General features: G+C 41.8%; 1 protein-coding gene across 1 annotated transcript; it reads right to left on the minus strand.

Moving 5' to 3' along the window:
* Positions 1 to 12,277: 12,277 nt before the first annotated feature.
* Positions 12,278 to 15,053, minus strand: LOC124167098 (putative nuclease HARBI1). Its single transcript, XM_046544888.1, has 5 exons — positions 14,760 to 15,053; positions 14,400 to 14,456; positions 13,706 to 13,924; positions 13,409 to 13,617; positions 12,278 to 13,295 (listed from the first exon to the last, which is right to left on the minus strand). The coding sequence occupies exons 1-5, from the start codon at positions 15,051 to 15,053 to the stop codon at positions 12,995 to 12,997; spliced, it is 1,080 nt and encodes a 359-aa protein (XP_046400844.1). The 3' UTR covers positions 12,278 to 12,994.
* Between the last annotated feature and the right edge of the window lie 2,395 nt (positions 15,054 to 17,448).

The raw sequence follows: 17,448 nt of genomic DNA on the forward strand, positions 1-17,448 counted from the left end.
TGTGGCATGTCGTTGACGAATAGTGTGAATAAAAGCGGACTTAGAATGGATCCTTGAGGAACGCCAGCTTCCATTGGCCGTAGGGAGGAGTGGGTTTTAGCTTCGGCGACTAGGAACTGCCTTTTTTGTAGATATTTTTGGATGAACAGGATGTCAGGAAGTGGGAATTTAAGTTGTTGTAGTTTGAATAGGAGGCCACTGTGCCAAACCTTGTCGAAGGCGCGCGCAACGTCCAAGAACACCGCGTCTGTTGATAGGCGGCGGTTAAAGCTATGGCTGATTTTTTCTACTAGCCGTAGGATTTGGTGTATGGCAGAAGTGCTTCTCCTGAAGCCGTGTTGTTCGGGTCTGATTATTTTGTTGTCTGTGGAAAAGAACTCGAGGCGGCGTAGGACTAGGATTTCTAGGATTTTGGACAGGTTAGAGAGGAGGGAAATTGGACGAGAGTTACCTGGGACTTTTGGGTCTTTCCCGGGTTTAGGAAGTAAAATTACCTTTGCTTTTTTCCAGGAGGATGGGAAGTGTGGAAGGGTGAAGCAAAGGTTGAATAGATTTGATAGAAGAATAGGGAACTTTGGGCATCTACCGGCATATCTGAGTTGGGAGTTGCTAATATTATCTAGGCCGGGGGCTTTTTTTGTTGAAAGAGAGTTTAGAATAGAAAGGATGTCAGAGGGAGTGGAAAGAGTGATTTTAGCGATGGAACAAGAAGGGAGGTTGTCCACATATTTATTGACCGCCTCTTCAACTGGAGAGACAGACTTGTTAAGGGACATTGTGTTTTGTAAGTGGTCTGCCTGAATTTCTACTTTTTTGCTGGGATCAAAAATTAGAGTTTGGTTTAAAGAAATTGGGTGAAACATATTTTTCTCAGATTTTTTTAATGATTTAACTGTCTTCCAGATTGATTTAGTATTTATTGGAGCAGGGTTGTCAAAAGTTAGTTGTTTTATGTGGTTTTCCCAGTTGCGGCGGCTGATGATGCTTATTTCCTTTTTGACTTCGTTTGAGAGACGGTTGTAGGTGGTTTTGTACTCTGGTGCACGGTGCTTTTGCCATAGCCGACGGGCGATGTTGCGGCGCTTAATAAGTTCGACCAGGAATTGGGGGAATTTGGCGTGGTCTCTTTGTCTAGGAGTGAAGGAGCGAGAGGCCAGTTCTTTGGCCAAGGTTAAGGCGGAGGTGATTTTGTTCACCTGATTTTCTATCATTTCAGGTGTTGGGTCTGTGAGTGGGTTTATTTTAGAGAGGGACTCGTTGAGATGGACTATGAATTTGTCCCAGTCTGTGACGTTCATTACTGGGGGGGTAGTTGGCTGGTTATGCAAGGGAAGGGAGAATTTTAAAGGGAGGTGGTCTGAGGTGAAGGAATAGATTACTGATGGTGAGAAAGAAATTGGTAGGTTATGGGCAAGGCCGAAATCAATAACGTCACAGGAATTAGGGGAATAGTGCGTAGGGGAGAGTGGGGCCAGGACTTGGAAGTTTTTATTTTTGATATAAGAATGTAGGGTTTTGCCAAATCTGTTTGTCTTATTACTGTTCCACATAGGGTGTTTACAGTTCCAGTCTCCGAAGTAGACGCCACTTGGGCCGTAGAATAGGTGATCCAGATCGTCCGGTGTGAGTTTTTGATTGGGTTTGCGGTAGACTGTGTAAAGGTTGAGTGGGCCGGCTTTGGTGTTTATTGAGATTCCAAGAGCTTCAAATTTGGTAGGATCAGGAGAGTTTAACAGGGAGTGTGGGAGGTTTTTCCGGATAAGGATTGCTACTCCGCCGCCTCGTGTTAAGCGGTCCAGTCTGTATGTGTGGTAGTGTGGTGAGTAAAAAGTTTTGTTTGGTGTAAGATGCGTTTCTTGTAATAGTATAATGTCGGTGTTGTTGTCTAGGGCGTATTGGAAGAGTTCTTGTTTTTTGGCCAATACGCCGTTACAATTCCATGATATGACGTTTAGCGAATTAATGTTCTTTGGGTGTGTGTTCATTGTTGGGCTTGGAGGAGTAGCATTTGTTTAAGTAGGAACATTTTTCTTTCCACTGGGGATTGGAGAGAGGAAAGGTGGGAGCTTATGTCCGTGAACCATGTAAGGAGTTCACTGACTTCGTTTTGGGGAGTAGCGGATGGGTCAAGTGGAGGGAATCCAGGATTGACGGCAGAGGCGAATGAGCGGGTAAGCTGGGGAGGTTGAGGAGCTGTTTGTTGGGTGGAGCTTGCTAGACGACGGGCGGCTTTTGCCGCTTTGTGTTTTTCACACCCGCGGTAGCTGGCCGTGTGATCGCTTGTGCATAATGCGCATTTTGCTGGGAGTTTTGAATCTTTTTTGCATTCAATGGATGCGTGATCTCCGGCACATTTGACACACTTGGGAGGGAGTCCGCAGTGGTTTTTTGTATGTCCAATTGCTTGACATCTATGGCATTGTACGGGGATGGCAGGTTTTTTGAATATATCTATTTTGATTCCTACACCAGCAAGGTGTTTAATTGCCATGAATTTGGCGGCATCAATGTTATTTTCGGTCATAATATGAACCGTTTGAGTGGGGTATTTGGGAACAGAGAATGTCCCTTGGTCTCGCAGCCGTTGGGATGGCCTTGTTGAGTAAATGCGGCGGCAGGAGATTACGGGGAAGCCTAGACCTTGAAGGTCGTCAAGTATTTGCTCGTCTGGTACTGAGGTGTAGATTCCGCGGAGTGCAAATTCTCTCCGCCTATTTTCAGGGAGGCAATAAGTATTGTAGGGGATATTGAGGTTTTTAAGTATGGATTGCGTTGCGAGGAAGTCGGCAGTTGTAGAGCATTTAATAATTGCTGAATTTTTGGAAGATGCATGAGAAATTGGGGGGAACTGGCAGTGTTTAGTTAGTTGCGCATGGAGAGAAGGCCAACTGGAAGTATCGGCAATATTAATTGGGGGAATATTAGACCTTTTTGTGGTTGGGTCTTGAGTGAAATGCGTTGAGGTAGCTGTAGTACTATTATCGGCTGTGGTTGGTGTTAGGTTGTTTAAACAGGGGTCGGCGTGCGAGATACTATTGCTTTTTTGGGGAGTGGTATTGGTCCTTATAAGGGCCGTGGAGGAACTGGCTTGGGTTTGGGATTCAGGAATGGGGTTGGCGGTTATATCCTCTGCTATAGAGTCAGATTCGGTTGAATTTGGGATAGTGATTTTGGCCCTCTTAAGGGCCATCTCAGTTTCTGATTGAATTTGAGCCTCGTCCTTGAGGCAATCTTTTTTGTTTTTGCCCATGGATTCGTTTTCTGTGATAATCACAGATTCATTGAATGTCGCAGAATTGGTCCTCTTAAGGGCCGGGTCGTGACTGGCTAGGCTAGTCGCCTTGGGGGTGCTTTTTACTCTTTGGGGCTTGGGTTCTGCATTACTTATTGGTTTAGAATTGGTTCTTTTTTGGGCGGGTTTGCTGAAGGCGTCGGTATTGACTTTTTCTGGGGCCAGAAGGGCGTATTTGTTTGAATTTACAAAAATGGGCGTTACTGTTACATTTTTACCTCTTGAACGCGAGGAAGTGGGTTGGAAAGTTTTGTCCAGACTCTTACAGGGGGCGCTTATTTGCCTCTGGCTGGCAGGGTTGGCTGGTGGATTAAGGGTAGTTGGCGGTGTCGCGGCTGGAACAGGGATGGCAGCTGATGTTTCACTTGTCAATAAGGTCCCCTTAAGGACCTGGAGGGCGTCTTGTGGAAGCCTGGCAATCAGGTCAGTGATCGCCCGCAGCAGTGCCGCGGGGTCTTCACCGGCCGTAGTCTCGGCGCTCGTTTGGGCCGCCATGGACTCCATGGCGGCCAGTTGTCTCGTTGGGGAGGACAGGGGGGGGTGAGGGGCCTAACTCCCTAACGAGGGGACCCAGCCGGGTCCCCCAGGCGTGCAATGAGTTAGACTCTAGTGCCTGGGGTAGCGGCCGGGACAACCTGGGGAGTCGCTTTTGTGAAAAGGCACCACCCGGAGGTGATAACCACGGTGACCGGGTTCGAAAGGTAGGTACGAGCCCAGTCAGCCGCGGCCCCCCGGGTGCCCTTTTAGCGACGGGAGTGGCGAAGAATGCGCTGCCGAAGCAGTGCTTGATGGCGGCCGATGGTGCTGCAGTGGAAGCAGCTGAATATGGGCCTCACAGAAGAAAAGGCCCTTAAGAGGGCCAAAGTGGTTGGAGATTTGGCTGCTGCGGTGGACCAAGTCCTCTGCTGGCTGAACCCTTGAGGGCGCTCAGCCTCTCTGGTCCTCAAGGCTACTGGGTGCTCGGTGTCCACTATTTACAGAGTGAGAAAGGAAAGCTCCCGTGGTCCATTGGTAACTCCTTCAAAAACTAAAGAAATTAGACTGCCTTACAAAAATTCGAGAGCAGTGATTTTCGACGATTTTGCGAGATCGGGAATTAGAAGGAAGGTACACGAATCCGTCGTGAAAAATATTCCTCCGACATTAAAATCCATATTAAACTCGGTAAATATGGATAGTACTCTCCCAGATTACAAAATTAAAACACTATATCGTCTTATTTTGGACTTAGCCTTCGTGTACAAACGCAGAGGGGAAAGAAGCATCTTTATCGAAAGGGATGGTATTATTCGTTGGCGGCACAACTAATTATTTAAGGCGGCTAAAAAAATATCGTCGCGAGCAAAGAAGAATTTAACAAACAGCTATGTATGACGATCATAATCACCTACCAAACCCCGTCGCAACCGATGCCGACAAGCGTAGCTAGTTTTTATTATGAAATCCGTGTTATATGTTGCTTTTTCAATATGAAGTTTTTAACCAGGCCTCCATTTATTTACATTTAGGTAAAAAAAGTATTTCTTTTTACAGTAAAAGTTTCTTGTCCTATAGTCTGTGTTTAAAGTTTGTTATGTCGGCTAGATTTTGGGCTCACTTCAATATTCTTTCTGGCCATTTTCCCTGTGTTCAAACCGCCCTTCACATCATTTTAGACTTCCTTTCTCGTTATAAAAACTAGCATCTGACCCTGTTTTCAGAATATTCATTAAGTATTATTTATAGTAATGGGCGTAACTTTGTAGAAATCTTATAACGATGAAGTATTTTTCCTTTACTAATTGAAAATAGCAAATTTTAATTCTTTCAAGTGGTAGATGTATTATCATAAGATTTGATTGATCTATGTAAGTTATTAAATTAACGGTGATCATTATTCCGTAACTTATTGTTTGAGATGTTAAATCGTGAATCAACTATAACGAAACTAGGTATTATTACATGTAATAATTTTAAGTATTCCATAGTTTTATGTTACAATAATTTTGCTGATAGCAGATAAATATTTTTAGCTGATTTTAGCTATAGTGTAATATCGTATAGTATTGACGTAAGCTGCGTTAATATAGTTTATTTTTTCTCCAAAAATTTTAATCATCAATTTTCATATGTCATGCCACTGACGAGCGTTATCTTGATAGCCTTTAATTCTGGTTAAGTTTTTTCCCCCAGAGTACCGGACAACATGTTGTGAAATCGTTGTGAGCATGCTTTGTCATCTTTTTAGATATATGCACGTATTCACTTCCTTGCTTCACGTGAATTATTATGCTTTTGCGGTAGAGAACCTCTTCGGTCGTAATATTATTCTGTAAATAGACAAGCGAGTGACGATAAGAGACGGAGCGCTGCGCTTGAGGGAGTGCATATCTCATTGTTGGAATGACATTAAACACACTCACCAACTCTGATACCATTAATTTACCCTACTTTCAAAACTCTTGTGGCAAGTTGCTGAACTATATAGATATTTTTTTATCATTCCATGGTGAAGGCGTGCATGCAATGGCATGATATTTTTCATTCCCGTCTTCTACAATTTACCAATCGCGGAATGAAGTTTATTTATTCACTAAGAATGCATTTCTCCAATCACATTATCTTCTGAGAGAGACGTATTCTGTCCGCCTCGCATGTCTCAGACCATCAAGGAAGGATATTAGTCTCAAGCTGCCTCAGGTCTTTCGTTTATTCGTACTCCTACGCGAAATCCTTAGTATTTCTGATCCATTCCCGTGATTTAAATACTTCCGCGGTGGCATATTATTCTCGAAATATCCTTGGGATTCCATTTTTTTATGGTAAATACTCCTGACTTCCTGTTATTTGATCGTTCCGCTCCGCGATTTATATTCAAATTGTGGTCATTTCTGGAGAACATAGCAGTGCACGCCAAATTACGAGGAATCAAACGATATGCACGCGGAGAGGAATTTCCTTGACATATTTTCCAGTCTTGGGACTAACTTCCTTAATGATCGTCATAATTTATTTATAATCGATTTTAGTGATCCGTTTAAAAAAATATTTTCCGTAAAAATTATATTTTTTGCTCTTTGGTGACGGTGAAATGCATTAGAACACTGATTATTTAGTTCAAGGTTGATGGCGTTAGCCTTGATACCGATTGTACTCATGGTAATCGTCTCCCACCATTGTTTGAAAAGGGATCAGGCTGGTATGTTGATTTGCTACCCCGTGGGCTCGGGTTCAAATCCCGACGGTGGCAGAGGAATTTCAAGGACAACACTCCGTCCGTCGGATGGGACGCTAAGCCGTGGTCCCCTTGGCGCCTTTCATTAAGAGCAGGCTAATGCCGACAACGGGTTACTCTCCACCCTTCCTTACCTAACCTTCCTCCATGGCGCAAATGACCTCAGCTGTCGGTCGCCTCCTTCTAATGCCATACCATTGTTAGAAGAGTGGGCACGGGCAAATGTTGTGAAGGGATGTACTGGGTATTCCAAACGGAACGGCGAAATACAGATATACATATAATTACGGCTAATTGAGCGTGAGTTTTAATTCTAATAACGGCTGGCAGGCTACCTACCACCATCGATTATTTACGTTGCCTTCTGACAGTAATTTTTCTTCTGACATCTATTGGAATTCTTAGCTGCTGGCAGCGTTCTTCTTTTGCTTATTAGTTCAGTTGCTGTGAGTGAAACATGTTTTTTATTCGTATCGTGAATAAACTTTGCAGGCTCGTTGTCTATTGTACAAATGCACAATTTTTCCATATTGCACTATTTTATGAGGCATATGAATTATGTACCTCCTGATTTTTAGCATACGTATTGTTGATGTAATGCAAATTAGTGGTAATAATGTAGTGGAAATGTTCAATTTTATCCTCAGTTATCATGTAACTATTACGAAAATATCATATAGGTACTAAGGTTTGAATTGTGACTCTTCAATGGCATGACATTTTGAAGGAAATGGTAGCAATTGAGGAAAAATGACAATTTTTCCTCCAAATACTTGTATTACTTCATTAGTTAGGCGTATTTTATTCCTCCATAATTAAGGCTAAAACTTCGTTGTAAGTAATAATCTCATTCCATCTTCTCCGCTATATTCTACATTCTATTCCATATCCCTTCTATTATGTTTCTGAATACTGCGCTATCCAATTAAAAGCGGGAAAGTAGGAGTGTAGATTAAAATTTGTTTCTCGAACTATCTATTTATTCTCCTACCTCATTCCTTTTCTCCTTAAGATCAGAATTCCTGGAAGAATTGGCTTCCTCGCTCTCGCGCAAAATTCGTCGATTGGTCGCGGCAGTTGACTTTAACTTATACACTTCGCGAGGTATAAAATATCTCTTCTCGGCGGCTGTGAAGAATATGTTCCTTAAAAGAAATCGCTGAGGTACGGCTCACGGGGGTTTTGCTTTAATTTTACTGTCAAGTGAGTTGGAAGTCCATGCACACAGCATTCAAGACCGTCGTAATCCCCCTTCATTTAGTGCACAGTTTATCCTTTTAACCTAGTCTTAAATCCTCCTCTCCAGTCCTGCGTCTGTACCCTGTGTCCCTCCCCCTCACCTTTGGCTTACCTACGTAGGTACTTTTCAAACATCTCCTCACCCCCCTACCCATCCTTACCCGCCCACCTTTTTCCCTGCCTCTGTCCTGTTTACTCGAAGATTTAGGCCCGTATCATAAAAGTCCCCTCGAAGTTTGAGCTGAGGAGGTCCTCGTTTGAAGCCGGCCTAGCTCGACGAGGAGATCACTCGATCGCATCATATCATAAAACCCTCCTCCAGCTCGGTTCATAGGAGGAGGGGTTTGAGGCAGCGGAAATGACGCATTGTTGTCGACGATGTTTCTGGTTTCAGAGTTGACAGTCTTCCAGCATTGTTCCATGGTAATTTTTTCGAATCGTATTTGCGCAGACATGCGCAGTAGCGATATACCGAAAGCGACCGGGGATATACCCGCCAATATCAACAATAGAAACAGAAATATGGCGAAGTCGGAGCGAATGGCCAGGCAGGAGCAGGAGATTTTGTGCAATTTGGTGGTCATGTACAAGGACGTAATTGAGTGTAAGCGCTCGGATGCGGAGTCCGTTTTAAGCAAGGCAAGATGTTGGCAGAAATTAACTGAAGATTTTAATAATCATGGATGTGTAAGCCAGGTAAGTCGACATCATATAGGGTGATCTAATAATCGAATAGTTTTTGCTATATAACGCTTTCGAGATCGGTTCTGGAATATATATGTAAATCAGTTCAACTGTGCTTATCTTATGATGTATTTCGGTTTTATTTTATTCGTGTAACTTAAAATTTGTTATTACTTTGCCATTATATCTTTCACGAAATGTTTATTTGTTTTCCATTTATTTAGCGAAACTGTAGACAATTGAGGAAGGCGTGGGATAATATCAAGATGAGGAGGAAAAGGGTACTAGCAGAGGAAGCACGACGTCGGATGGGTACAGGCGGAGGACCTTGCCCATCCACGTCGAAAGACAGCACCATCCCAGAGTTGGAAGTGGCAATTCCATCGATCGATCACTATCTGTTGTCAGTTGGGGATAGTGATCGATTGATGGAAGCACCCAGCGGCCCTGAAGATTTTGTTGTCATTGATGGAGACCTCGGAGGAGAAGGTAAGGTCAACGGGTCGTTGAAATTTATTAATAAATTATCTTGATTACTTATTTAATATTTTTGTCGAACAAAATTCTGTCAACTGTACACCTCAAAGTTTATCAAGACATAATAAGATTGCACTAATGAGTGGAAGTAATGTTCAAGGATACCTAAATACCCATGCACTATTTCGCTTATCCCTGGTAAAAATATACAGTGACTTCTCAGTGATGTACACAGTGAATTCAGTGACTACTCAGTGAGTTTCCCAGTGAAATGAGACCGTGATTTGCCCAGTGACATTGGGCCTGTGGGCTTGACAGTGATCAATATGTAATTGATATTTTAAGTTAAAACATAGATATATTAAGTCAAAAATTGAACAAATCAGTCAATTTAAGAATAGTTTATCTTGCCATATTTTAACTTTTATATTTTTTTTGTAAATTTCGCAGAAATTAACTTCCCGGCAACATGACCAGTGATTTGTTTTAAAATCAAGAATCACTGGCTAAGTCACAGGCTGCCACTGCCTAGGTCAATGGATATTTTTGCCAGGGATCTTGGGTGCTGTGCTGTGCAATGGCCTTTAAAATAATCAGTTATTGATTTTCAAAGATTTTCCATGATACTATGAAACTTGTAACATAACTTTCATAAGTAATAATTCCATGTAGTCATATCTGAAAGTATCCATTTTATGATAATTATTTCTCACGTTTGCAACCAGGTTAAAGCTTTTATGCAAGCCAACGTTTCAGAAGACTATTTGTCTCCCATCCTCAAGGCTGTGTTATTTAATGGAAGTCCAATTTCAAGATTTAACCTGGTTGCAAACCCGAGAAATATTCATCAGAAGTATTCACCACTAAAAATTAAATTCGTTTATCCATTTTATTTTTCAAAATGAAGATGCCGCTGGGTCATGGAGTGAACCCCACCAGTTGGAGGAGACACCCATAGTGGAAGCTGTGGGATCCACAGCTGTTGTCTCTGGCTCTGCTTCGAAGCCAAGGCAGGCTGTGGATACCCTACAGTCCCCTATGGGACCTGGTCCCTCTCCACAGCAGCCAACAGACTGTGTGGGGGGAACCAGAAACACCACAGCACCAAGGGCTCTCACAAGAGCTGAAGCTCATCGAAGGGAGTTGGATGCAAGGTTAGCCAGAATCCAGACTGCCTCAGCTGATGAAGCTAAGATGAGGCAGGCTGCCGCAGAGGACGAAGCTCTTCTGCGGCAGATAAGGATTCAGGCAGCACTCGAGGAATTGGAGCATCAAAGAACATTGCATGCAATGGAAGTAGAATATAAGCGGGTATGGTATCTCTGTGGGTAGATCATTATATAACTTAGTCACTTCAGGAACTCCTATGTTAATGTATGCTTATTTGTTTTTATATCTTAATTGCATCATTTAAATTATGTTATGTTTTTTATCTCTCCTGTCTTTTATGTGGATATGACTGATTCCTGAGTAACTTATAATTCATACAATGGCATACATGTTCACTCTCACAAATTCATGAAAATACTTGATTAATAATATATATACATAACTGGAGCTGCATTTTTAGTTACATTTAATAATGACAATTTGTATTTGCAGGGGCATAGTGGAAGAGTGCCTTGGAATTTTAGATGATTAATTGTGACTTTTCTTTTCTTTCTAGCAACAATATAGTAAGTGAAAGGTGCTGCTTATATTCTACTTGCAATTCCTCGAGTGCTACAACCTTGCATCCATCTCTCCTGAGTGTCCTTGGTGCTGTTGGTTTACCTCCACTGCTGTGATTCACTCCATGTGCCTATAGCTCTGGGTGGTGCTTGTCGCTTGCTTTCGCTCCAAGCACCCTTTTCCTCACTCCCACGCCTTCCTCAATTGCTGCACGTCCATGATTATTTCTGCCAACATCTTGCATTGCTTATGACGGTCTGCATGCACTCAATTATGTCCTTGTACTACCAAATTGCACAGAATAACCTGCTTCTGCCTGCATGGTCTGAAATATATTTATCTGATATGGCATGAAATTGTTTTCTTTACAATGCCTGCTTATCCCTTAATATGCATGCTGGTCAATTGGTGCTGTTTCTTTTAACTGCATTTATTTAAGAAAGGTATTTATTTTAGGGGTATGGAATTTGCAGAACTTTCCTCTTGGTCAATCAATCAATTTATTTGTCATTGGTTGGTATAAACCACCATAAACATTGTCAAGTAGTGACCTTTGAAAAATATATATTTTCATTCAAAACTAAACTGGATATTTTGAATCGTTATTCATCTAAATCATTATTTGCATCATTATCTGCACTGCAAAGTGTACAAATAGTAAAGAATAATTTTTCTATTTGATATGAGGAATTTTGGTGTTTATTATATAGTAATAAAATTATTTTTTGGTGATACTTTAAAGTTGAGAGGAAAGTAATCATACAAGATTTTAGTCAATAATATTTTAGAAAGAAAAGGCATCAGTTGCTTGATATTTTTTTAATAATTGCAACAGCAGAGATAAAATACATAAGTTTTGGGAGAAACCTCGGTAATCGTATAGGTACCTTGCAGGTATGACAAGTTAAAATAACTTATTATCTGGAAAACAAAATAATGTAATATGATGTGATACACAGTTATAGGGTGTGGGAAAGCATATAATTTTAGAGCATTAGCATTTGTTAAAATAATTACATAATCTAATCAGTTATTATCCAGTGATGATTATTATGTGCCAAGGTCCAGGGGGAGTCCATGTCCAATAACGTCAAAGGCTTACCTAGTTAAAATAAGAAAAGCTGTAATTAGTCACAACATATGTTTAAACAAACAATTAACTTGGAAGTATTTAAATAAAAAACCAATTTCCAATGAAAGGGTGGGTGGTGATATTTGGTGGAGCTGTGTGACAGCTGAAAATAATCATTGATACACTTTAGTATGTTCCACAAAACTTTTAATAGTCTGACCTAGGTTTTGACTCCGTACGATATGTCATTCTCAAATGTTAAAATACATGTTTGGTGATCTTATACTGTTTTGGAAAGGTCAAGGGGGGTAAAGACAAGTCACTTGAAGGTCTTTAACCCCTTTGACCTTTCCAAATAACTATAAATAAGCTTGCAAACTGGTATTTTAACCTTTGAGAATGACATATCATACACAGTCAAAACCTAGATCAGACTATTAAAAGGTATTGTGAAACATGATAAAGTGTATCAGTGATTATGTTCCCAAAAGCCAATTTAATTTGAAACTGGATCCCAAAAGTTTACATGCACTACCATATGGACATGCTAATATTGTTTAACCCCTAAAAAAATATCATTTACCACTATGAGCAGCCAACCATTATTTGTTATCATTTAAAACCTGCATTGAATGTGTTTTATATATGCATGTACCTAACAAAATGATCATGGCGTGACATTGTGCACTCTATGCTATGCTTTTGTGGCCTCTTAATGGTCTTGCATTGCTTTATTACCCTCCTGACAATTTAATTTCCTATTCTGACCCCAGACATCCCATGCTCCTATTTTCAATCATGTTACCAGAAGTTTCCCCGCCTCCCTCTTTCACCTTACAGCATTAATTTATCCTGGGATGAAGCTCATGTGCATTTAAAACTTGTTTTCCATTACAAAGGGCTGAATACAATCCTAACTTCTGTCTGATCATTCACCCTCTGGAAGAGGAAGGCTCTCTTCAATGTTTCTCCTTATACCGGGAGATAATCGGTCCCTGTGTCGTTAGCCGTTTTTACAAACGTTGCCCCCTCTCTACCACGGGGAGGTGACTATCAGGATTTTCCTTTCCTTGAACCAGGGACCAAAAGGCATTTCCCTAGCTCTCCAGTACTTCAAGAGAGGGTGTGTATGTCTGTGTTTTGTGTGTTGATGTGCCCAAACAGATGCTTTTAAATAATAATAATATGCATTGACATGTCATCACTCTACCTTTATAAAGCAATGACACCTTCATTGCATATTATTATTATTTAAAATTTAACTGTGTATGATATGTGATATGTAGAGTGTAATTGAATTGTAATTGAAGTGTTGAGTGTAATGTTGCATATAGTGGTGTTGGACCTATTGATGGCGTGCAAAATGGCGGTTAATAAAAGCCCTTCTCTCAGCTGTTGCACGGAGATTTCTGTTTTGCACGGCAGGTATTGGAACATCAGCATGGGGATCTTCCAAGTGTATGTTCTCTGGAACTGGCTCCCTCTGGCTGATGGCCACGTTGTGGAGCACAGCGCAAGCCAGAATTATTTTTGCTGATGTCTGAGTGGCTGTCCTCAGTTTCATGGAGAGGCAGGGAAATCGCCTCTTCCAGATCCCAAATGCCCTCTCCACTGCAGATCTGGTAGCAATGTGTGATGCATTGTACCTGAAAAAAAATGATATGTATAAGTCCCCTATCATTTCCATGAAATCATTTTGTCACTGCACATCACCCTTTTGAATAAAAAATTGTACAAGATATTTTTTTCTCAAACCAACCTCCGCTCAGCTGGTGTGGCTGGGTTGCGCACTGGTGTATAGAGGTATCTCAGCTGTGGATACCCACTATCTCCCAGCAATAAGCCACTGACTTCGTCTCTGTCGAAACGGAGACGCAGTCGGCTATTGTGGAATATCCTAGCATCGTGCGTAGACCCAGGCCATCGACAAACGATATCCAGAATCTCCAACCTGGGACCAACAACCACCTATTACATGCAGAGTAAAGCAAATATCACTTGTATGTGTTCTATTAATAAGGTAAATAATCATATCATTATCAAAATTAACATTTACCTGTACATTCAGGGAAAAGTATCCCTTTCTATTACGATATACCTCGGCCAGTTCACCTCCAGGACTGGTGATAGGGATGTGCGTACAATCTACACACCCTACAACCCCAGGAAAGTGTGCCACACGATAAAAAAGGTTTCTGGCAGTGGCTAATTCCTCATTTGACTGAGGAATCTTCACTACCTCTGGCAGCTTTCCGGCAAATTCTATGCTAATAACCTGCAATTTAATTGGATCAAATCATCAAACCAATGTGTTGTATTTTTTTTAAGAAGCATTAATCATTACACTTACGATGTAGTAACACGACTTAAATGTAAGTAGGTTTCCAACTCTTTTGTTCTCTTTGATCAAGGTAAAAGATAAATATATAGAGATGATTCAGAATTGTGCGCAAGGGCGTACCCAGGATCATACCGGGGGGGGGGGGGGGCAAGCCAAGGTCTAGGGGGAGGGAACTATGTAGCAACATTAGTTTATGAGATTATTTCCTTGAAAAAGTATTTATATATTAGTTGCATTTCTTGTGCATATCATTTTTCATGGGTTTAAAGAAAATTTATTCAATGCTTTCGTTTCAATTCGGTACTGGTTTTGCTTAAAGGCTTTTGCGATTTTTGCTTTTAGGGGGGAGGGGCAGCTGCCCCTCGCTGGGTACGCCCATGATTGTGCCATAATAAACAAAGTCGCATACCTTAATTATCCTCGACATTGTCGACTGAGCCAGTTCGTGAAAATCGCCGGCGACTATCTACAACAATGAAAAATACACATAAATAATTATAAATGGCGTTTCGAATTATATAAATCACGTACCATATAAATATTTATCTGAAATTCGTGTAGCGATGCACATATGTAACACCTATAGCTTATAATAAGTTCATATATACCTAAATGCTTTCGTCAACTAATATACTTTACGTCCGGTGTTTCATGATTATTAGTTATACAGTGCGAGAAGAATAAAAGCAATGATGTTGTACGTAACAACTAATATCAATGATAAGCACACCACAACAAATATATAAGGAAAAGTATTTAAAACACTCACCTGAAAACTGCCCGTGGCATAAAACCTTAGCACAGCCAGCAATTGTAGAAACCTAGGGACAGGAACGCCTCTCAAGTCGGCGTTATCGGGCCGTAGCATCGGAAGTAACACGTCGGTTACGGTTACTTTATGGAAGCGGTACCGGACGAAGAATTCCTCGTCTGTGTACCAATCTAGTGGATTGCCTCTATCCACTAGACGGATTCTGGGTGCATATACGAAAGCATCGTCCTCAATATGCCCCAAAAACTCTTCCAAATCGTTGTCTTCTTCCACATTAGGGAAAGCATCCATCTTCTCACAATGGCGGAAGACACCTCAAACGCTTTGAGCCGACAACAATCTAACCTCAAAGTTTGAGTCGAGGCTGGCTTCAAAATTCGACGTTTTTGAGGTTGAGGTCGGTTTTATGATATCGCATCTCCTCCTCCTGACGACAATGAGGTGGAGGCCGGCTTCGAGGGGACTTTTATGATACGGGCCTTAACATTGTTCCAGGCGCCTAAATTTATTACCAAGTTTTCACCTCCAGTCCCTCTCCGTCCCCTCCACGAGCCTTTGCCTCGCATCTTCTGTATTCTTATTAAATTATCTAAAGGCAAGGCTGGAGTTTGGTGGGGTGGCGCGCGTGTTGTAGACGACAAGGATGGGAGTTAGGGGACGGGGTGGGGAGGGGGGGGGGGGGGTAGGGAAGGTTAGAGTGAGAGAGAGAAATGGCGGAAAAAATAAATAGGTCGTGAAGGGAGCATTATAAAGATGAATAAGCAGTTAGGTTTTTCCCCTCCAGCTGCTCAACTCTTTCCTCCGTGCTTGTTTCGTTATCTCCAGGCTAGGTTCCCTTTTTTATATGTCTCCGCGACTGGCGTGGAGCATATGTGTAATTGTTATTTATTTAACTTAGAGCCGTTGCGAGGGAGGTGGTGAAGGAGTGTCGGATGGTGGGTGGCGGGGTGTGGTGTCATTGACTCTGTGGATGCGTTTATGGCCGCGGTTGGGGGATGCGGCGGACAGTTTCAAGATTTTCCACATCCATATTTGTATTTAATTGTTCAAACTTTTTCTAAAAAAACTGGAGATTTTGAGCTGAGCATGACGGAGTCTGATAGGGTAAGGGTGACCCTTCACGTTTTTTAAGCCTAGCGATGATATCTTCTGCGAACTTTGAGGTATTGAAAGTGGAGGGTACTGAATGGAAACTGGGCATTCGTGATAAGTTGTGGTATCCACGGCACCCACCCGTAATTCATGTTGAAATGTAGTGCCTCGGGTGCGAGTAACCCCTACGCGAAGGGCGTGGTTCCAATTTACATCGTAGGCCAGCTCTCCGATCCGATTGCTTGGATCGCCAAGTAGGAAAACACGTGATGGATTGAACCTTTCGCTTTATTATTCAATTCGTGAGGCTGCTGGAGAGAAAAGCTTTCTGGAGTGGTCGTGCAAGCACTAGGGGATTGCGGGTGCCGCTTTCGCCGTGGGGAAGAGTCGCAATAAGGCACCGGATTGTGGGTTCTCCAGTGCGGTAAGGGGACGGAGCAGGGCCGGCGGTTGACCCGGTGTGCCCCCAGGGATCTCGCAAGGGCCCGCGCGGCGGAGCCGATCGGTTACGGCAGAGACCAAGATTGCGGTTTTTTGTGGGATCTCGGAGGCATTCCGTGTGTCTGCGGGGTGTAGGGTATTGGTTTTTCAAGGGCAAGCCAGGAAAAAATAAAGCTTTTCATTAATCTTAAGGTGGGCTATATGATTGATTGTATTTCCCTCCCTATCCATTGTTTATTCGCTGGCCGTGAGCTTGTGAATACACGGTTTGTTGCACCCTCCAGTGTTATATTCCGAGGAAAACCAATTTGTAATGAAAGAAACTCTTGCCATCGGCGGTTTTAGTTCGCCCAAGGACATGTGGTGATAGTTATTCAAGTCTAGTTTTTTTTTTAATATTTGTAAAAAATCTATTGCCTTGCCTTCTATGGTTCAAATCTCCGTGGCTTTTTCAGAACTAATGAATGTGTTTAGCGTTTTTTGGTGAATTTTATGAGTTTGAAGGTATCTTTAATTCTTAGAAATACCAGTTGTTAAGACTTTTGAATGAGAATATTTTGTATAAAATATTTCTCTCTTTAATAAGTATTGTTATTGAGAAGAGTAAATTGTATGCCATGTTAAAATATCCCCGATATCTCAGTGTGAAAAATCGTTTCAATAATGTTTTAATCGAATTATGACTGTCAATGTTTTTTAACTCTCTTCCGAGAAATAAAGTATCATCTCGTGCGATGAACGCTGTTAATTACTTCCATTTCGGATAAACTACCAAGTTGTAATTACCAGTATCAGATGTTACGAAGGCGTTTGGGTTTCTCCATGGATATATATTCTTGATAGGTTTCTCATTTGAAGACTTTAAAATGCTTCAGATCTGCAATGCAGCTCCGCACGGTGGTCGATTTCCTTCGGCCAATACTCGTATAAGGAAGCGAACCGCTTCTAACGGCCAGCGTTTTCTTCCGCTAATTGAGTTTTACCTTTACATCCGAGATATCGTTTGCTACTCAGCTTGAGGGAAGTAGGGCCAACAACCTTCAGGAAACAGTCATTCCCCCAGTTCTAGAGATTTTTTTCATGACTGAGTCGTTTCCTGGTTAAAGATCACGAAGCCGTGCAAGTTTGATTTTAAATATCTTTTGTTTAGGTG

The sequence above is a fragment of the Ischnura elegans genome, chromosome 10 (genome assembly GCF_921293095.1).
Source record: "Ischnura elegans chromosome 10, ioIscEleg1.1, whole genome shotgun sequence".
Lineage (NCBI taxonomy): Eukaryota > Metazoa > Arthropoda > Insecta > Odonata > Coenagrionidae > Ischnura > Ischnura elegans.

Excerpts from the sequence above, each read along its gene's own strand:
- LOC124167098 (XM_046544888.1), bottom strand. The coding sequence starts at position 15,053 with ATGGATGCTTTCCCTAATGTGGAAGAAGACAACGATTTGGAAGAGTTT. Across the intron at positions 14,457-14,759 it reads ATGCCACGGGCAGTTTTCAG|ATAGTCGCCGGCGATTTTCA; the intron begins GTGAGTGTTTTA and ends TCATTGTTGTAG. Across the intron at positions 13,618-13,705 it reads ACTTTTCCCTGAATGTACAG|GTGGTTGTTGGTCCCAGGTT; the intron begins GTAAATGTTAAT and ends TGCATGTAATAG.